We start from the raw sequence: 21,223 nt of genomic DNA on the forward strand, positions 1-21,223 counted from the left end.
ATATATCGAACATTATTGCACACAGTGCTACTTAGTGTTGGTACTATGCTGAGTGTCACATGCTATCCTTTTTTTTATCTGCCATGCAAATAAATTGTCAATTTCGCGAGACTTATAAGTTGCTGTCGCGATAGCAAGTCACTCAGTCGACGTTCAGCGATATTCAACGAAATCAACATCAACGAGATCAAGTCTTTTATAGGTAAAGGTCTCTGAAAAGATTTTACCTTCATTTTTTTCATTAAAAAACTGATTTCATCACTCAAATATGCGATTGGAACCAAAAAAGTAGTCCTATTATCATGCAACTTTAAGCTGCACTTTCTGGATTGAAGAATAAAAAAAGGTGTTTCTTTTGTCCATATGGTCAGTCGAATTCCATTCCAGGAAGTAAATTTTGGAATGCAAATTTGCACAGAAAATAACAATGCATACTCACGTTTTTCGAGACAAACAACAGAAAACGAATGTAAAAAAAATGCTGAGAAAAATAGATGGGAATTCGTGTTTATCGCCAAAATTAAAATATAACAATATATAATTGAAAAAAGTTTTAATGTATTGATAAATATTATAATCTCGATATATTATAATCTCGAAAGAAAATGTTGATTTTTATAGTATTTTTGTTATTAACAAAGAAAATCATTAATTTTTTAATTTTAATTTTAATTCTTAAAGATCACATATGTTATTTTAATCCTATTGATATTTTAACAATAGAACATCCTGAAGGTTTTATAATAAAAAGCATATCAATAAAAAAAATGCTTAAAATTTATTTTTTAATTTTTATTGTACACAATCATTTTCTGCAGATGCAAAAAATATAAATTTTTTAAAAATATTTTAAGACAAAACTGATATTATGTAACTATCGTATATGATTAAGACACTACAGAGCAAAACAAGTGTAATCTAAAAAGATTAAATATACTTATATCTTTATGTGTAACTTTAAATCTGATTATCAGGTAATGTATGATAAACTATCTATGGTAATAAAATTTTTATTAAATAGATCATGGCTGCAAATGGAGTGCCTGAAACTAGAGGTTTTGCTACCAAAGCTATTCATGCAGGACAAGATCCATTGCAGTGGAACCATGGTTCACTTGTGCCACCTTTGGTAATGTCCACAACATTTCAGCAGGATGGTCCAGGTCAGCATAGGGTAAGCTCAAAATACATGAATAATTCACTAAAATTTATCTCTAACTCAATACATAGCTCTTAATTGATAGCAATTGGTCTTTTTTATTCCTTCAATCAGTATCAATCATAGCTAACAAATTGTATGCAATATTTTGTTTTCAAAGAAATATAATATATATATAACAGCATTTTAATTTTAATTTAAGGGCTACGATTATGGTAGAAGTGGCAATCCAACACGTAATGTGCTAGAGACATGCCTGGCTGCTCTAGAAGAGGGGAAACATGGTATTACCTATTCATCTGGTTTAGGTGCAACAACTGGAATTACTTCTTTATTGCAAAAAGGAGATCATCTTGTCGCTGGAGATGATCTTTATGGTGGAACTAACCGTTATATTCAAAAATGTTTAAGCAATCATGGTGTCACATATTCCTTTGTAGATGTGACTAAAGTAGAGAATGTTATAAATGCCATACAACCAAATACAAAGGTTAAATATTATTCTCTTTCTTACAGTTTACTTTGCTTTTGAATTTAATTTTACTTTAAGTATATATTATTATATACATGGAATTTTTAACATTTGATTTCATTTTTTTTTTGCATTTTACATAATTTACAGATGATATGGTTGGAAACACCAACAAATCCTTTATTGAAACTTGGAGACATTAAAGCTGTTGCTGATAGCTTAAAGTCACGTCGTCCAGATATTATTCTAGTCGTCGATAATACATTCTTGACACCCTATTTTCAGGCAAGTTCAGCTCACAATTTTTTGAGAAAAATATTTAGATGTATATAAATAGAAACTATGATATATAAAAACATACTATATTTTTTTAAAACAGAAGCCACTTGAATTTGGTGCTGATATATCTATGCATTCGCTAACAAAATATATGAATGGCCATTCAGACATCGTTATGGGAGCTGCAATCACGCGCCGAGATGATCTCGCGGAAAAGTTACGATTCTTTCAAAATGGTAAATCAATAATACTTTAAAATGTATTTGAAAGTTTTATATAACATGTTTTTGGAATCCAGCTGCGGGTATTGTTCCATCACCCTTTGACTGCTCTATGGTCATCCGCGGCTTGAAGACGCTCGAACTCAGAATGCAACAGCATATGAAAAACGCCTTGGCAATAGCAAAATTTCTGGAGTCTCATCCTTGCGTCGAGCGAGTGATTCATCCTTGTATATATACATTTTTTTTTCTTTATCTCTATTACATAACAAGATGCTTTAATACTTATATAATATCTGATAAAATATCTAGATAAGGCACTCGTATCGTTGTAGATCTCCCGTCGCACCCGCAGCATGAGTTGGCGCTCAAACAAACAACTGGTCATAGCGGTATGATTTCCTTCTATCTGAAAGGTGATGCACAAAAGTTTTTAAAAGCATTAAAGGTCTTCACTTTAGCCGAATCATTAGGAGGATATGAGTCGCTGGCTGAATTACCGTAAGTACACAAAATTAATTGACATGAAGCATTTATATGCGTATTAATAAATTTTTCTTACATAGATACATTATGACGCATGCATCTGTACCCGAAGATATGCGAATTGCATTAGGTATAACAAATAAATTGATTCGATTATCTGTCGGTATCGAAACGGAACAGGATATCGTAGCCGATATCAAACAAGCATTAGCTGCTTGTGAATAAATTAACAAACGTAATTGGATAACTATAAAAATAATATATACATATATATATATATATATATATATATATATTCTAATTTGTATATACTAATTTTGATAATGTAGAATGGATATTATAGATCTTTACATACATTGTCAAAGAGTTTTATAGCTGTGCAAATACTTGCTACAATATCAATAGATATATAAAGAAATTTTATTTTTATCAAACATTTTTACATTCCACAGTTCTTTCAAATTTACATTAGGAACATTATATAATACAGTACAATAATCAAATACTTGTTGACACATGTACATCACTCATTCCAATTTTTTTTGGTTTCCTATGTGCTTGCATCAGGTATGTATATGTGCAAATATTATTTAAAGTCCGAAGACAATTACATCTTAAAATGACACATTTTCTTTTCGATAGATCACAGAAATTACAATATAATTGGCAAAAAATTGATAAACATAATTTTCGATTGAGCATATATTTTGTCTTAATATATTTCTGATATCAGTAATATATATTATCCCACATTTTCCACTGAATGCAATATTGCTGTATAAAATTTGGGAATATTATTTGTACTACCAATATGTAATAGGTTTGGTGGGGTGATATAAATTTTTCTTTTTACATGTACATAGATATTTATCTTATCTTTGAAAAGTTGTCTTACTGTAAATTGATCTTTGATGAATGTCGTAACTTTGTTTTATTCATCTTGTCGTATTCTTGTGCTCGATTGTACAGCAACACTCCCGCTATGACCGAGGAAGTGCCAAGTGCTGATAATCCCGTTACCGGATTATTAAATAATAAGACTGAGAGCCATATTAGGAAAGCTCTCTTTGCAGTATTAGCGACACTGCAATATCACTTTGTGCTTTAAAATCATGTACGAGAAATATATTCTAATTACATAGAAGAAAGACACTATTACATACCTGTGTGTTACAGGACTGATGTAGTCCATAAGTACATAAGCAGTGATGCTTTGAAAGTGGAAAAACACTCCGTTAAGGAGAAATGCCGCGAATAATTTAAAACTCAGGGAATGTTCAAGTGTAGGTAAATCGACCAACAATATCGATACCGGTATTTGTACAACGATTGACGCTAAACTGGTATAAAACTGTAATTCCGCCGGTCTAAAAATAATAAGATTTCTTTTTTCTTTCCTTTTAAAGTACATTTAAAATGATTTCACACATTCAAACGATATAATTAATATCACTTACGTATATTTGAAATTATCACCACTGATCAACATCTTTGAATACACATTTTGCAAACATTCAGTTACGTTTGTCGCCATAGCAGCGATGAACCCCCTAAGATCAAAACTAATTTCATTGATGGAACATAACGCTAGTCCACCCATCACTGGTATTAAAGATAAATTTACATATAACCCCGTGTGTTCCCCTAAAATAATATAATGTTGAGTACAATCAATTATTGAAAATCAAGTTTGAATTTTTATCATAAGATATAAGAGAGGGAATAAATATAACAATATATAAATTTATAATTCTTACCTAATAAATATCTGCTAATGAGGACGGTGAAGAGTGGTGCACTACTCTTTATAGTTTCTGTAAAACTTACAGCTACATAATTTAACGATACTAGACCTAGAACTACCGTTGCAAATCTCGTGCATCCTACTAGTGTCATATGTTTGTAAAATCCAGGAGGTCTCATCAATCTTGGACTCGCTTTGTACATACCACAAGGAAAGTACATTTGTATCAGTCCACAAATTGCAGTCATCAACATTTGGCAAGCACCTATATTGTAGATAAGACAGAGACAAAGAGATTAATAGGTATTTATAATATAATTATGAGAAATATTATAAAAATTGCGAGAATTTAAACATCCAATTATTATAAATTGTTTGTCTCTTTAATGTACATACAGAGATAACTATATTCGATAACGTCTTCCTCAGAAATAATCGCTTACCCAGAATAGTGGGATCGCCCTCCATGTAAGATAGTATGTACTTGTTGAGAAACAGGGTACATCCGCTGAAGACATACCATAGGGTGAGGAAGAGGAGCGCTCTGGGATTAAAGAGACCGCCCTTCGTGTCGCTTGTCAAAACGATCACGTCCTCCCGTTTCCTCGCATGATCCGCATACTGCTTCGGCTGAGCGTCATGCGACGTGGACGAGCCTTCGATGGGGTCTCCACGAACGGTTTGCGGGTAATTGATACGCACAGAGTAATTCTCCATCGCGCTCTTCTCTCTCTTTACTTCCTCGCGAAAGCGCGAGGCTTACGAGAGGTGCCGCGAGCGAGAAATCACATTTTCACGTCATTCCGATGCTTAATACTGCGAAAACTTTTTTTATCCCTCAGCGGCTTTCGCGCGTTTTATAGGTTAAGTTAGGTTATTGAACCGTGTCACGGTTCCTCGACATATCAAGCAATCAAGCGAATCGGCAAGGATTATTCGACTAAATACTTATTCTCATTTATCGTGCACAATAATAGCGAACATGTTGCATCCTCTTCTCTTTGTCTTCTTTTTCCCCTTTTTACAGTTATTCGTCCCTAAAACCTGGATCACTTTTCCTCTTTTTCACTCCGTTTTTTTGCTAATCTTCAATTTTGGTTGATATATAGCTTTTTTTCTATTTGTAGTGGAAATGAAGAGTTTGTCATCGCATTCTCGAAATCTGCGTACACTATCTGTCTTACAAGTTACAAGGTTGCGACATATTTACCGGCGAAACCATTCCGTTATCTGTCATGTTCTGTCAATTGGCGAGCGCCCTATTGGTCAACTGAACAACATTATTATCATTGATATGATGCGAGTTTGCTTGAAAAAAAGAAATGTAAGATTTTACAAGTATAAAATTTTATTTCTTTATTTAAAAAAAAAATAAATAAAATCTAATATATATATATATATATATATTTTAGAGTTATATATAAAATAAGTTCTTTTTTTGAGCAATTTCAAGAATCTGCAAAGTATCAATATTAATAATCTTTATTCTTACATACTTTTCAAATTCACTTTTTTATTCCAGTTTTGATTTTACATTTCTGTTATAAAAATGATATAAAAAATACTTAACTATTATTTATTAAAATTTTTATTAAAATTATACTTTCTCAACCATCATATAATTGTCGTCAATTGCTATACAGATATTTATAATAACGTTATGTATTAATTATATACTAATTATTATATAACGATATAATAATATGCATTGTGTATAATAATACACTTAAAATATTATAACTCTACTTTTCTAATTGAATCCTTATGAATTTTTTTATTTAATACAAGGTTGTATTTTTGGGCAAAATCATCATGTGCCAAGATAGCGACATTTCTTCCAGCTATTGCACTCATCTCCATTGCGCTACCAGCCCATTCAATTGCATTGATATGATATAATGCATCATGTAATTTGAATTTATCAAAATGTACATTTGTATTTGAGTAATGGGGATATGCTTTCCAAGCAATTTCCTTTTTCTCAGTGACCTTATAACACAAGAAAAAAATTATCAATTACAATAAAATCCATCTTCTTTTAAGATGTCATATATAAAATAATCATTTTATACATGAGAAAACATATTTTTTAGAAGCTTTGTTCCCAGTGGTTCTCTGCTAAAGATTTTCCAATTTTGCGAACTTATATCAGTTGATCCATCCACAGAAATCGCTTTTCCAATTGAGCTGATTTTTGTTTTGTTGGGATTACAACTTAGTATAATATCCACAGTCTCTTGCAAACCAAAATATTTTGGATTAAGATCTCCATTAATAAATGTTGCATATGTCGTTTGATAGTCTCCTGGAAACACTAAATTATCTGGAAAATCGACGAACTTTATCGGAAATTCTTGATCGTGTGTAAGTGGTGCAGCAATAATTACAATATCATATGTAGATGTCATTGTATCTACACTATCTGAAATGTGTAATGTATATATAATTATTATTTTATTTAACATTTATCAATGTATGTTTTACACTCGGCTATTGTATACCTTTATTCTTATAAGTCACTTCATATTGACTCGAATCGCTGCTGTCTGCTATATTACGGATTTTTGTAACACGACTTGGTATTATATTTACATATTTATTTCTATAAATGAGATGTTCCGGTACCTAATATTTATAAACTAATGTATATTTCACAAACATAATCAAGATATAACAATAATAATAATATAATTATTACTGCTTTATTTCCACCCTTAACAGACCATAGATTAGCATCTGCACCAGCTATGGATATTAAACCAACAAAACTCTCAATATTAACATCTTGACCATAATTTACTACAGCAGTAGCTTGCACTAGTTCATTAATCAATCTTTCTGTAAAACCCATGTGTAAAAGATGATCCTTTATAGACAATTGCAATAAACTCGGGAATTCTTTATTCATAGCTGATAGCAATGCAGTGACATTGAGAAAAGATTTTCCCTCATCCTGTAGATTATATATATTCCCAAATTCTTCTACTATGTCATCTACATGTCTGTCAAAGTGAATATAAGAAATTTTACTTTTTCCTAGTTTGTTAATTTGTTATAGTGCACAATTTTATGCATATAAAATACCTTTTAAGTTTATACACTTGAAAACCATATCTGTAAACTAACTTTGCCAGTGATATAACATACCATGTGCTTTCCTCAAATACAAATTCATCTCCATTCCATATACCATACTTTAGTTCACTGTGAGAATTAGGCTCTAAACCTGAAATGCCTGCTTGTTAGTAGCATCCTTTTGTGTAACTGTTTAATAATATAGTTATATCTAAACAAAATTCTGTATTTACCTAAAAGTTTGACAAATTTCTGCATATACATGTTTTTAGGGTGTATAATTGCACCACCAGCTTCCATTTCAATGTTATCAATTTTTACAGTTGCCAATCGTCCACCAATAGTTTTTGCTTCGTACAAATCAATCTTCAAACTTCCATTGAATAACTCTGTGAGAAAATGCGAAGTGGATGCACTGCCAATGCCACCTCCTATGATGGCTAACAATAAAAGAAATTAAATTTAGACAGATGTTAAAAAAAACTCTTATATAAATCTTTTATAAAATATTAAATAAATCCTCACCAATACGAGGAATAGGTATTTCAAGACACGTCCCATATTTGAGTACCAGTATTGCAAATATTAACAATGTTATATGTTGCTTCATCATATTTCAAATGAATGTTAGAGATTTTGCAAAGCGTATTTATATATTTTTACGAGTTATGTAATCATTCAGAGGTCTGTTCTTTAGCTGAACTGCTACAAAGAACAGTTACAAGTACACCAGTTTAAAGATTATCTTTTTTATTTTTTACATTGAGAGAAAAAAAAATAACTTCTGTACTATCAGTGCAACCCCAGTTCAACCATAAAGAGCAGACCTCAGGATTACACTTGTGTTGATATGATATATATGTATATAAATTTTTGCAAATATATCACATTTTTTTATATACATATATGCGGTATAAGGTGCAAAATTCTAATAAATATAGGCGCGCGAATAAAATTCAGATAAACGTCAGATATGACACAAGTGGTCACGTGACTATGCAACGATGCTAGCGACTCGGCAAAATTCAGTATGGCTGAGCATGGCCTAGATAAACAGCTGGGAGTAGTCCCAGGGTGTCTTGCAGACGTTAGCTTTACAATCACGAATTCGCAACGCGATTCTTTTCTCACAATGATTACTCAATTGGCAAGATGAGTTTGAGAGAGATATTTCATATCAATCGGAATTAATAATATTCGAAATGTCATTTTTTCTTCTCGCGAAACATCACGATAACAGCTAGCATAAAAAAATGTATGTCGCGATTGCGAATTCGATTTGTAAAGCTAATCGTATATTCAAGTGACAGGATAAATGCTCAATAGAGATCGCTACCCTTACGGTAATTTATTGTATTCTTGCACGAACGTTTATCTATAATTTTTGTTTACAATTTTATTATATATACTGTTACAATGCATCTCTTATCGTCTTTACAATTTTTTATGCAATTTATCAATTTAATAATTAAGATATATAAATAGGGGAGACACCAGATGGTCATATATATTATTTATTCTGTCCACCTGTGGCAGCAATGTTGATTTGTACACACATAATACAATCTCATTTCTTCCTCAGCTCGTCTAGTTTGTGCCTGGAAAAATACAGCTTCTCTATGATTGCACTTTGGGCATGGATGTTCTTCGGTTCTTGGCAATGTTGGATCCGATATTACATCAGCAACAATGTGTGTCAGTTCACTAAAGAAAAGAACAATACAATTAAGGAAATCAGTGGTGATTTTCAAATGCGACTAGCGCATATATCTTTGCGAGTCTATGAATTAATCTTGAGCTTTGGACTCGTTAAAAAGATATTGAAAAGATATCATTTCGTAATAAGCATATTTGTGTACAAAATGATACTTTTCTTCCTTGCACGTGTTACGAATCTTAGTAAAAATTGTTACATTTAATAATATATTTATATAGATATTAAAATCCACCATAACAACTCACTCTATTTCGTGCATGATTTTGTTCACATAGATACAATTGCTGTCCGCCAGTTGCTTAAAATCACAATTTCTGCACTGAAATCAAAACAAGACAATCCCTTGCATATAATATTTTTCTTATAATCTATTTTCTTGTATAATCTATGTGATAATATAATTCAAAGTTGTTTCTTCTGTTTTTTTTAACAATTTTTAACAATTATAGTTAACAAACAGAACTTATTACAAATATTATTGACATTGTTTACTGAAAACAATCGCAATATACATTCATACTTACTGCATACATGAGCACTTTGTTCTCTTTATCCTCTTTAGGATACAACATATTGTTACATTCCTGGCAAAATCTAATACCCACGAATCCTGGTCCATCGTCGTGCGTGTCATAGCCCGTTATCTTCGACATGATCACAATCCTCTCTCAATGATTACTGACAACAATAGTAATTGAAGAATTGTAGCGGGTGGTAAAATGTCGATGCCTTATATCTGCAGGTTCAAAAAATGTAAGATTATTTTATACAATATATGAAAATCTATCCTACTCATAGTGTAACGTGGAGAATTTTTTAAAGATTGAAATTACGATTTTAAAGTAAAAATATTTGTTGTAGAGAGAAAAAAAAATATGCACAGAGAACTCACAGAATTAACCTACAATTACTTCCAGTTTTATCCGTGATATATTTATGTAACAATGTTGTACGTAACAAATCATAAGATGATACAAAATAGGCTTTATTTCTTGAGTTAGGATTATAAATATTTAATATATATCGATAACATTGATAATATTCAAGTTATCTTTGAGCAACTCAACTGTTGTCTTGTTGAAATCGACCGAAAAGTTTACTCAAAAAGGATAGGGATAGCGTTCGGACAAAAATTACAAAGAATAACCAATCAGAAGAAATTTTCATACAAAGCCGTTTTACATTTATTGAAATATGACAAGTCTCTCCGAAACGTCAAAGAAGCGTCTGTCACGCGTTCGCTTTATCTAATTTAACAAGCGTACTGTTTTTCAGATACTTTTTTTCAAATTTATGTACAAGTTAGCAAATTCTATTTTCCTTATATATTTCGATTATGTTTATTAAAGCAGAGCCAACATTTCCTCCGCGTCTTTTGCCCTCGGTGAGCGCGAAACGAGACAAGGGAACGAGCGTGGAAAACGTGCTTAAAGAGAGAAGCAACCTCCGCTATAAATATAAACCTTTCGGACGGTTTCTATGAGATCACTCGCGACGCTATCGCGCTATAATTTTCCTCGCGTCGGCGAACCTGGGTAAAATCGTATCGGGGACCGTGCACGCGTAAAAGCACGCCGTGATTATTTGCCTCGCGGTCGATCGATCGGCGCCGATGCCGGGCGCGGAAAACAGAGAAGAGAGTCCGGAGAGGTCCTGGCACCGCTGAAGAAGCTCGTCGAGGAATCGTTTCCCGGAGAAGCGAAGATCGGCGCAAGTTTGCTGCGCAGCAACGGATGCGCGCTAGAGGCAATCCTGGCGCTAGCCTAGTTCTAGCGATAGTTTACGATAGAGTGTGCGTCAGTGTGCGTTCGTGGTGCGGCAGTCCTCGTCGACATCGGTAACGCGATTACGCCGCTAGCCCAGTAAGTATCGATCAACGTTGAGGACTAGTAGGACGAGGACGAGGACGACGACGACGATGACGACGATGACAATGATGATGGTACCGGTGGCTCCTCACCGCTCTATTCGTCTACCTCGCGGCCTACCTTCCCGGGTCCCCTCTCTCTCTCTCTCTCTCCCTCATCCGGAATCTCTAGCGTCGCGTATATAGCAGCTCGCGAGAGACGCTGGTGTGGGACGCGCACACGCACACGTACGATAGAGAGAAAGAGAGCCGACCAACGCGGACGTACCCCCCGACCCTACCATTCGCTTTCTCACCCCGTCGTCCCCCACCCCTTCCGGCCGCGGCTCTCTCTCCCCCGTCTATATAGTGCAAATCTCGCGGCGGCTGAATGTTTTCTTAAGGGATTCTTCCCACGACGCGACGCGACGCGACATTCCGAGGAGCGGAGTCGACCGGGAGATTCGCGAGTGTGATTAATCAAGCTTGTCCGTTTTCGAATGTGAGGATCGAGTAATTGTGCAACGTTTCTCCAGGAGGCCGAGACACGACGCTCTCGGCGTCCCGCGAGGGGAAGAAGAAAAACGGAGGAAAAAAAACGAGACGGACGCGTACAAACACATACAATACACCGTGTACGTATGGACGAGCGGTGAAATTTAAGTAAGAGCCCGGAGGCGGCGTTTCTGTGGGGGGTGACGTCGCGTCGTCTCTCCCACGGAGAAAGAGACAGAAGGAGAGAGAGAGAAAGAAGGAGAAAGAGAGAGGGATCCCGTTTTTATTCCCGTCCTGTCGGGAAAAGACGATCCGGCACGTCCAGTGTCGTCGGTCGCGCGCGCGTCCCGACAATTAACTCGCCCAGTGTCTCATCCGTCATCGTTCTCATCGTCGCGCGATTTCGGCGGCCTCGACACGTGATTACGAATTCTCGGGACGGCATCGTCGTCTCGTTTGTTTGCGGCGAGGACGGCGACCGCCCGGCGATAATAGGTTCCGATGGCGCGTTGTTCCTCCTACTCCTGCCTATAAATGTGAGTAAATGCGTGCGTGCGTGCGTGCATCCGGCCGTACGTGAATTTTCGTCGCACGCGCGCGCCGCGTCGCACGACTGTCGGTCGACGAAAAATCGGCCGACCGCGTCCGCCCGGTTTCGTCTCTCCCCCCGCTCGTCGATCGATTTCGCGACGCGATCGCGGTAACGTTCGAATCGTTCGAATCGGCCGTGGCCGATACGCATTTCGCGGAAATATAACGCTTCGCGTCTCTCCAAGTGTGTAGGGAGGAGTGTGCGTGTGTGTGATATTATTGTTACTGGACTTATACCAGGACAGCCATATTGAACATTTTTTTAACCGTCATATTTCTCGTTAACCTAGCCTTAATCCCGCGACAATTTCCCCCTTGCTCGGCGCGATCGAGAGATTTGGACGAAATGTATTTCCCGGAATTGTAAACGAAATCTTTCCCTCCGTTCAATTTTTCGCTCCGAGATCGGGGGATCGGTACCGCGGAGAGACCCTTCTTTGTCTTTGTTCCGATGACGTACCGCGTTCTTCGCACAGGTGATGTGTACCGAACTTGCGGAAAATAATGTTGTTTTCCCCCCTTTTTCTTTTTTTCACAATTGAAAGAAATCCTTGGTTCGCTATCTCTGGAAAAGTCACTCTCGGTAAATTAAACGCCGAAATGTTACGTTTATTGTTTGTTTCATTAATTACGTGTCCAAAAATAGCTCTCAAAGAAGAGATCCTTCTTGCTGCGGCAATGGATGCGATTCTCCTTTGATTCTGTTGAAAAGTAGCAGTGGCGTTTTTGTTATGTAAACATGTTACATTTTTATTTTCGATTTTATTTTCGCTTTACAAATGTGTCATTTTGTTCAATTATTATTATTTAGATGCGGAAAAACTCAATGGACATCTAAATTTAATTTAGATTTTAAGAATCTTTACATTTGTTTCATGTAATTGTTTGCTCCATTTTATTTATTAAGTATATGCGTAATTGTAATAATAATTTGTGTAATATATTTAAAATGTAATGCGTGACTTTTCTTTTTTTAATAATTTAAAATATGTAATGATAAATTAAAATTAAGTTGGAGATTTTAACAAAATACCTTGTTTCCAACAGGCGATTTGTCTATCACTGAACTACAAATTCAAACAGTAGCAAAACTATGGATTCTGGGAGTAACTTGCCCAATCCGGGCAATTATCCTGGAGGTGATCGCCAACAATTTTGCGTCTCTTGGAATTCTCACCAGTCCAACATGCACAGTGCATTTCCAAAGTTGCTGAGTTCGGAGCAATTTGTGGATGTGACTTTGGCTTGCGACGGAGGCTCGATAAAATGTCACAAAGTTGTACTGTCCGCCTGTAGCGACTATTTGGAGCGTCTGTTGTTGGAAATACCATGTACTCATCCTGTTATCTTCTTAAGGGACATGAAAATGTGGGAACTTCAAGCTCTGGTTGAATTTATGTACCGTGGGGAGGTATATGTCGAGCAACAACAACTTGCTACATTGATGCAAGCAGCAGAAGTTTTGCAGGTATATGACTCGAGTCATTTATAACAATATCTTTAGTATATGAATCATTTTTCTGTTTTTAATTCTTAGCATTCTTTATTTTTTTTAAGTTTTAGTAGAAGTGTTATATAAAATGTACATACGTAAAGTCTTAATATCTAGAAATTATAATTATATTTGCTTTTATACTTTTATACAAAGATATATCATTTTTACACATGTATTTTTTTGATAGGTTCGTGGCTTATCTACTCAGGGATGCGATAACTCGTCAAATGAGAGCAATACACAATCGTGTGATTCTAACGCACCTGTCACTCCGTCGACGCCTACTCCTGGTGACAGTACTAATTATAAAGCTGATAATACTTCATCCAATGATGATGGAAGTACCTCTGACTTCCTCTCATGTACGACAATGGCCGCGACTAGCACAGGCAACAATTCGTCCACCATCACCCCCGTCTCAAACAATCCCAATGCATCCAACTTTGTAAACATGGAACATAGCGAGGCGTTACAACATCTAGAAAAGGCTTTAAGTTCTTGTGAAGCAACTCTCACTGAAACTCAGGGTATGGTGAAGATGGAACCGGACGAGCAGTTCTCTCAGCAGCATGATGTCAAACCATATTCCATTAGTATGGTACCCAGTAGTAATTGTAATCCTAGCAGCCCATTTCCTGCAATCGAAGGTGAGCAGCTTTATCTCTCTCTTTTATCCAGGCATCGATAACGCGATCGTTCAAACTAGATATTAACTTCTTTTGTATATATATCTTTAAAGGTTATCAGAGACGACAAAGGCGTTCGGAAGAAGAACTCAAGCTAGCTTCGGATATGGTGTCACGTGGCATGACATTTCAAGTAGCCTCAGAAAAGTACAAGATACCGATCAGCACAATTCGATTTTACATGGTCCGAAAGGGCATTCTACAAAGGCGAAAACGCGGTCGTGGCTCCAGCAATCTCGGCGTTAACAGTCAACCGGGTAGTCCGGCCAGTCCACCGTATCATATGATGAGTTACCGTTTGCCGGAGAGCCTAAATTCCAGCCTACCGTAGTGCTGTACAAACAAGTAGTGAGTTTTTAGACTTGAGTTTTGAATCGAACAAATTTTTTATCTCTGTATTCATAGAGCTGTTCTGGACGTATCGATATATTTTTAACTCCCTTGCACTGAAAGTTTATTTATATTTTATATTATTTTTTTTTCTTCCAATTAGCACTTTATTATTCATTCGCGACGCAGTGATACGTTTGTGCATTGATTAACAGGATCTCCATATTTACAGCATATAGATGTATTTCCGCATTTTTATGCTATTGTCGATTGTGTATACATGATAGAGATATAATTTGTGTCTCGAACAGCTCCGCTCCATGTATATAAACAGATACCATATGTAAAAGTTCGGACACAGCATTAAGTGAAATAACTCGCACATCTTATCACATTTATGTTGAATTCAGTATCCTCAGGAAGACTGTTCACTTTTTTTTTATATGTATTTTTATATTTTTATTTTTTTATAAGTACAAGGATATATGTTATATTGCGAAATATGCTATGTTTCATAATTTATTGGCGCATATAGGGCTACATACACTTGACCAAATAAAATATAGTATGGATAATATTGCGCGAGAACTTTGTCAAATCATTATGAATTAATATTGATAATAATAATTTCATACTTATAAGTACTTGCATTATATAATGCTAAAAATCAAAAGATATTAAAGATCGTGCATTTAACTAAAATTATATTTTAGATCTTATTTTGAAACTTTTTTTATAGAAGATAATCATACATATAAATAAGCGCACTTAGTAAGATTAATGATGAGACAGAAATGTTCCATGCAATATAAAAATATTGATACAAATGACAATTTTCTTCATGCTGTGGACGAACGTTGCGCGTATGGTTGATTCTCAGCCGTGTTCCGTTCTTCTACTTAGTGACCAATGTAGCTAGGCTGCATATGTGAATAGTGTGAGATATGTTTTTGGATCTTACATCAATCAGTCGCTCATAGCGAGAAACAATTTACAAAGTACAGTTCAGAAAAAAAAAGAAAAGAAAATAGAAGAAAAGAGAAAAAAAGAAAATTGACTATGTCATATAACGGATATTTTTTTAATGACCTTGCAATATTTTGACGGCAAAACATTTTGTAGCATATAATTGTAGAATATATTATTTTTTATTACATCATATTTATATGATTCACAGTGTGAAGCTCATCTCGTTAAGTTACTGTGGTATCTGGTATGGCACACATAATATGCATGTATTTATCGAGTAATTATCTTTCCATATTTTAAATAAGCCCTCCAGGAGATAAAAGATTTCGATTATTGCACACTGTATATCCTGCGCCAGAGTGACGCTTAAAGATCAAAAAATGTATACAATTGTAGAAAGTCAGGACTTGTCTGTCCGTGAACGTCGATTAGTAGTCACTATGTTTAAGACTGGTAACACGTGGCTAACATAACCAGATTTTTAAAATCTTAGACACAGCAATCCTCAATCTATTATACAAATATTTTTGTAGGCACTTTGTCGAGAAAGGTTTCTTCTTTCTGCCTCTTTATTCTATATATATCTTGATGATAACTTACGCAGTAAGAGGAACCTGGTATTTATTCAAAGTTTACCATTTAGCTTTGTTGAACATCACAAGAGAGATGAACGATCATGACGTAGTGCTTTTTACATGCTAGTGTACAAATAACAGCATTTGTAATTGACGATAAGAATCATCATCTGGTGTCTGTAAAAATCGGTGAAACGTCGAGTTCTCCGAGTTTATTTTTACATACACCAGTTCTGCCTTTTCAAAGATGTTTAATTGTATGACAACAACTGTGGCGCGCATACAATTGTAATTGTACGATGTATTGCCTTTGTTACATAGCATTTGGATAAAGCCATATTTTTCCATGCAACGCAATAATCCAGCAAAATAAATGACAGTTAAAACTGAGAAGCAGCCTAAAATAGGAAAGAGTGCCAGATACAAAACTAAAGTGGACATGAACAATAACACATATAGAAGATAAAGTTTATCTCTATTACTTAGAGTGTGTAACTGCCTTTCTCTGGCCTCATATACTGGATCATTAATTTATTTATATTAGACAATATTATACAAAAAGTACATGTAAAAAGGAAGAAATTAATCTAACTTAGAAGGCTTGTTAGAGCTTCTATCGATTGCAGTAAGACTGCTGCCATCTGACTGACGATAAAACACGTTCTCAAGAGGAGCTAGAAGTGGAACATTTAATCGAAACATATATCACAGATCTTACATATTTGTATTTATTCTCATTTATTTCATTTCTTTATGCGATTATTACATATTTAACGCAATTGGTTGTTTCTCTATTTGTGTTTTACGATATCGAAATATCGGAGAGAGAAAAGAAAAATTCATAGTCGCATATTGGACATTGTGATGTATGTTAACGCGAATTAAAAGCACGACTTACAATTGTTGCCTGTTGTAATGTCCAATAACTGAAAGACAATTGAACTGTAATGATTTATTCGCGTATATAGCACATTCTTTCCAAGAATCAGTATCGCGTAAATCATTGTTCTAAGAGTTCCAGTTGACAGAGATTTTATACGGATCTATTAAACCAGTATTTCAAACCAATGAAAAATAATTAGTTTTCTAATAATAATACAATACATTTTATGTGAATTTAGTACAGTGCTTAAGTCATTAATGCTCAGCATATTTAACAAATATTTTTAGTGGAAATCCGTGTCATACTCACATATGTATCATAATGTCTTAAAGTATGTAACTAAACCACAATCAAAGAAGTATGAATGATACTTAATGACTATTATCATAACTATTAATAGCGGTAAATAGGTAGCCATTTTGAGGCAGTTTATTATTATATTTAATTACACCGTATCGCTTTGGTCTCTCCGTTTTTACGATGGTATTATTATTTGTAGATAGAATCATAACTCTAGAATCAATCGAACCTCGAATCACTTATTTTTAAGTCTATTTTTTACAGTTACCGAGAGAATATCTAAATAGGCAAGGCAATTGAAAACACAACACATATAAACACAGATGAGATCTGTAATTGCGTAATCAATGATCCTAATCTATTTTTTCATCTAATTTTTGTTATTTTTTGGATTATATATATATACAATTATACTTAGACGATTAATTATATATACTACATACACGATATACATATTACATTTAACAAAAATCCATTATGGGTACGTTCCATTTGATGCCTGCAATTTATAAGTGATCAGTCATTTTCGCGCGTATTTACAAACTAGTTTCACAATGTTCGTAAGAGAAAAGAGCGTTAAATATTTCAAACATTAATTTAAACGTAAGTGACACATACTCGAATAAAAAATGTATGTAAGATAAAATGGTATAATATCCAGCAAAAATGCCCTACTCATTGTTCAGACATAATGAACTTACCAATAAGTATTGTTGAAGCGAAAATTAATATTTGGCAATATATAATCAATACATAATATCTGACAATGTCGATACAAATAGTTCTTTTTTATAATATTGATAGTTATAATTCAAAATTATAATTATTATTATTTTATACTATAATATTGAAATTTTTTTATAACACTTCAACAGAGTAATCATGTTTATTGCCTATCTTTCCTTTATTCTTAAAACGTTCCATTCGTTCATTCGTTAAATTCCATTTAATTCGTTAATTTCTATTAAATTTCGCCCGTGACGTTTGCTAAGAGAAACGAGGAATTTTGCGTTTGTGGTCCCAAGCATCGCGGGTATTAGGTGGAATGCACCTTTAGTGTATATAAGTATTTTTATAGAACTTCTTTTTAGCTTAAGTTTTTATTATTAATTTGGATTATAGATGCAGTTGCAACTATTATATGGTAAACTTTCCGATCTAATACTTTGCACATGAGCTTATGGGCGTGCATAATTTTTCAATAAAAAGGAAGGAAAAATTAAACAAGCATCGCGAATTATTCCACAAGAATATTTTCGTGGAGTTATTCTATTTAATTCGATCATTAATATCTTACATTATATCGGAAAGGTTACTCGAAACACTTACATTCTTCGATATAAGTTTTTTTTTAAGGGATCGATAAAATATGATAGTTGCTTGCCTATTTACGACAAAATTTACGTGTTTTGGTGTTTCGTAAATAATTTAGCAACGATTTATGCGATTTATTTGTAAAAGTTCAGTTTTCTATAATTGTAGGTTTCGTAAGAAAACAGAGATTTCTATATGTATATGTATACTAGACTATTAACACGACTACATCTCGTATGGTGAAGTGTGAAACAAGGGCAACCATTTACATTTAAGCAGAGTTTATACTGGGTATCACAGAATTTGATACGACACGTGTCACGTAATTATAAAAACAATGAACTGTCTACATTACATATATCCTGTCCAATTGCAAATGGCCTGCTTTAGCGTGCTATAACGTCGTCATTAGCAGTCTAGTATAATATAATAGAAGTCTATGAATAAGAGTAATAAATCTAAAATATGATTATATATTAGAGCTTTATATGGATATAACAAAAGTGTGCCATATTACATTGAACCGCCGCCACCGCCGCTGACACTTGAACTCCGTAAGACTCAATTACTCAGTTTCCTTCGCGCAACTTATTCCGCGCGATCCCAGTATTACATAATCGCATATGCGAAAGCCTTCGACTGCATCCGTTTAACGGATCCTTAGATCCTTAATCCTGTAGAATATAGTCACACTTATTATTACTACACAAATGTATATCTTGCGTTGTTCTCGAAAACTCATTCAAGATAGGAGATTAATGTGCGTGTTAAGGACTACTGATCCCTTATTAATGTGAGAAATTATGAGCTTTTAATTAATTTATGAACTAAGAAAAAGAATTTTTAGGGTATTTTATTAATCCATTTTATCGAACACGAATAGTTTCATTCAAAAAGATTCATTTATTTCAATGTATTTAAAAAACACCTCATGATTTCTCGCTTCATAATTTAATATGACGTTTATAAAGGAGGGACCAGGACCGGCATTTATAGTTCATTCTTATATTTAAGACCATCTTTATATTTAAGATCATCTTACAATCATGATATTATAAATCAATCACAGAGCCATTACTTAAGACACACTTGAATAAGAATGGACTATAAATACCAGGAGCCTTAATACATTCTCTTTTCCCAAATACCTTAGCGCTCTCACGTGATTCCTTTGTTAGGCTTCGTATTCGAAAGATGACAATTCCATCGCGTATCTCAACAAAACCTTTTAACATCATATAACGAATTATCTTGTTACGCAGCAGTTTAATGATGCGCACATTAAATCCATACAGCACAGATCAGTGTTGTTACATTGCAGCAATATTGCTGCAATGTAACAAATTAATGGTCTGTGCTGTATGGGAATGTTTCGAGCATGAATATGTGCATTGAATTAGCATTATGTTAACAAATAGATTAGATTTTGGAGAATGTGGCATTGTATGAATACGCAGTGAATACGAAGATGCTCGTGAAAGAGCGACAATTTGTATTGGGATTTGTTGGAGAGCACTTGGTCGTTGTATGCGCATTCTGAACACGAGACGCCGAAGCGTGCGGATTCAGTGTAATACGGCGAAAGACACGCATGTGTACGCGAAAATACGAGACATGCGTGCACACAGATACATACATACATATATATATATATACATATAATACACATATGTGCATGTACACATAAATATATGAATACAAAGTACAGAAGAGACATATAAGAGACGAGAGGATGAAACAGATCGAACTCGTCTCACGACTGTAATTACAATTCGCAAAATATACCGTGCCGTTCGGTTTGTTGATCGCAACAAACCAGCTTTTATAATTCGCATGTAAGATCACCATCAGGGTGTAAGATCTTGATAAAATCGGTTACGGGTGGTGTATTATTACATAGAAAGGCACACAATGTGCATTACGACAGAGAGGAAAAAAATAAAGAGAGAGAGAGAGAGAGAAAGAGTGAGAGAATGAGCGAACAGAAAATAAAAATAAAAAAAAGTAATTATAGCGACAATGTTAAGTGTGTAATTTGAGAATGAGACTTGATTGAACGTAGATAGATAAGAATTGCGTCGGAGAGAGAGAGAGAGAGAGAGAGAGAGAAAGAGAGAGAGACAGAGAAACAATAAAAAAAAAATTCGGAGAAAATTTTTGGCGCAACGAGGAAAATGTCTTGATGATGTGTGTGTCTTTGAAGTACTTTTGAAAGTAACCTTGACTTCCGAGAGCTCTAAAGAGAGCTGAGAGATGAAAAAATCGTGTGCGCCGAGAATCTACTAAGTTTATTGCCGAGGTTCACATCATATTATCAGATAATAATTATCATTATTTTACTTTTAATGATTAACATCATATATATGATTCGGTCGTAAGATTCTTGCTGAGAGAAGAAAATCTAGACTTAATTACATATAAAAATTATATAATTATATACGCGCGGCATATACATATACACATATATATATATACACATATACATATTGGATGAGTTGTCCAATAACCCCAGCAACAAAGAATCGCGTGGCGCGATCGTTCTCGCGATCTGGATGCACGTCGCTTCCTCCCCCCTCCCGTCCCTCC

General features: G+C 34.5%; 5 protein-coding genes across 18 annotated transcripts; 2 read left to right on the plus strand and 3 right to left on the minus strand.

Moving 5' to 3' along the window:
• The first annotated feature begins 35 nt into the window (after nt 1-35).
• Cth (Cystathionine gamma-lyase) lies at nt 36-4,022 on the plus strand. 5 transcript variants are annotated; one of them, XR_014439564.1, is made up of 9 exons: nt 37-202; nt 1,022-1,174; nt 1,362-1,649; nt 1,782-1,916; nt 2,011-2,146; nt 2,209-2,361; nt 2,467-2,632; nt 2,698-3,731; nt 3,794-4,022. XR_014439564.1 is itself a non-coding variant. In XM_083103512.1 (8 exons), the coding sequence occupies exons 2-8, from the start codon at nt 1,025-1,027 to the stop codon at nt 2,840-2,842; spliced, it is 1,173 nt and encodes a 390-aa protein (XP_082959638.1). In that variant the 5' UTR covers nt 36-208; nt 1,022-1,024; the 3' UTR covers nt 2,843-4,022. The 5 variants fall into 5 exon arrangements, 3 of the variants coding, with proteins under 3 accessions (XP_082959638.1, XP_082959637.1, XP_082959639.1); XR_014439565.1 differs by having other exon boundaries at nt 2,698-3,184; nt 3,260-4,022; XM_083103512.1 differs by having other exon boundaries at nt 36-208; nt 2,698-4,022.
• Nucleotides 1,786-5,620, minus strand: LOC145973882 (solute carrier family 35 member E2A). Its single transcript, XM_083103521.1, has 5 exons — nt 4,805-5,620; nt 4,375-4,626; nt 4,075-4,261; nt 3,781-3,984; nt 1,786-3,701 (listed from the first exon to the last, which is right to left on the minus strand). Exons 1-5 carry the CDS (start codon nt 5,076-5,078, stop codon nt 3,509-3,511), a joined length of 1,110 nt encoding a protein of 369 aa, XP_082959647.1. The 5' UTR covers nt 5,079-5,620; the 3' UTR covers nt 1,786-3,508.
• A 311-nt stretch (nt 5,621-5,931) lies between these two features.
• Nucleotides 5,932-8,426, minus strand: LOC145973878 (prenylcysteine oxidase 1). The gene is made up of 7 exons (XM_083103510.1): nt 7,962-8,426; nt 7,670-7,876; nt 7,446-7,587; nt 7,060-7,363; nt 6,863-6,986; nt 6,434-6,783; nt 5,932-6,350 (listed from the first exon to the last, which is right to left on the minus strand). The coding sequence occupies exons 1-7, from the start codon at nt 8,047-8,049 to the stop codon at nt 6,096-6,098; spliced, it is 1,470 nt and encodes a 489-aa protein (XP_082959636.1). The 5' UTR covers nt 8,050-8,426; the 3' UTR covers nt 5,932-6,095.
• A 20-nt stretch (nt 8,427-8,446) lies between these two features.
• LOC145973881 (uncharacterized) lies at nt 8,447-20,734 on the plus strand. 7 transcript variants are annotated; one of them, XM_083103515.1, is made up of 5 exons: nt 8,447-8,779; nt 9,019-9,906; nt 13,133-13,553; nt 13,768-14,227; nt 14,320-16,172. In XM_083103515.1, exons 3-5 carry the CDS (start codon nt 13,179-13,181, stop codon nt 14,595-14,597), a joined length of 1,113 nt encoding a protein of 370 aa, XP_082959641.1. In that variant the 5' UTR covers nt 8,447-8,779; nt 9,019-9,906; nt 13,133-13,178; the 3' UTR covers nt 14,598-16,172. The 7 variants fall into 7 exon arrangements, with proteins under 7 accessions (XP_082959641.1, XP_082959642.1, XP_082959640.1 ...); XM_083103516.1 differs by lacking the exons at nt 8,447-8,779; nt 9,019-9,906 and adding exons at nt 10,485-11,015; nt 16,462-20,734 and having other exon boundaries at nt 14,320-14,614; XM_083103514.1 differs by lacking the exons at nt 8,447-8,779; nt 9,019-9,906 and adding an exon at nt 10,488-11,015.
• Nucleotides 8,770-11,118, minus strand: Rpii15 (RNA polymerase II subunit RpII15). 4 transcript variants are annotated; one of them, XM_083103527.1, is made up of 4 exons: nt 10,685-11,118; nt 9,678-9,889; nt 9,399-9,472; nt 8,770-9,140 (listed from the first exon to the last, which is right to left on the minus strand). In XM_083103527.1, the coding sequence occupies exons 2-4, from the start codon at nt 9,804-9,806 to the stop codon at nt 8,951-8,953; spliced, it is 393 nt and encodes a 130-aa protein (XP_082959653.1). In that variant the 5' UTR covers nt 9,807-9,889; nt 10,685-11,118; the 3' UTR covers nt 8,770-8,950. The 4 variants fall into 4 exon arrangements, with proteins under 4 accessions (XP_082959653.1, XP_082959652.1, XP_082959650.1 ...); XM_083103526.1 differs by lacking the exon at nt 10,685-11,118 and adding an exon at nt 10,336-10,669; XM_083103524.1 differs by lacking the exon at nt 10,685-11,118 and adding an exon at nt 10,221-10,669.
• Nucleotides 20,735-21,223: the final 489 nt, after the last annotated feature.

Source organism: Camponotus vicinus, unplaced genomic scaffold (assembly GCF_025532165.1).
Source record: "Camponotus vicinus isolate PSW18456_S1 unplaced genomic scaffold, iyCamVici1.0 SCAF_6, whole genome shotgun sequence".
Classification (NCBI taxonomy): domain Eukaryota; kingdom Metazoa; phylum Arthropoda; class Insecta; order Hymenoptera; family Formicidae; genus Camponotus; species Camponotus vicinus.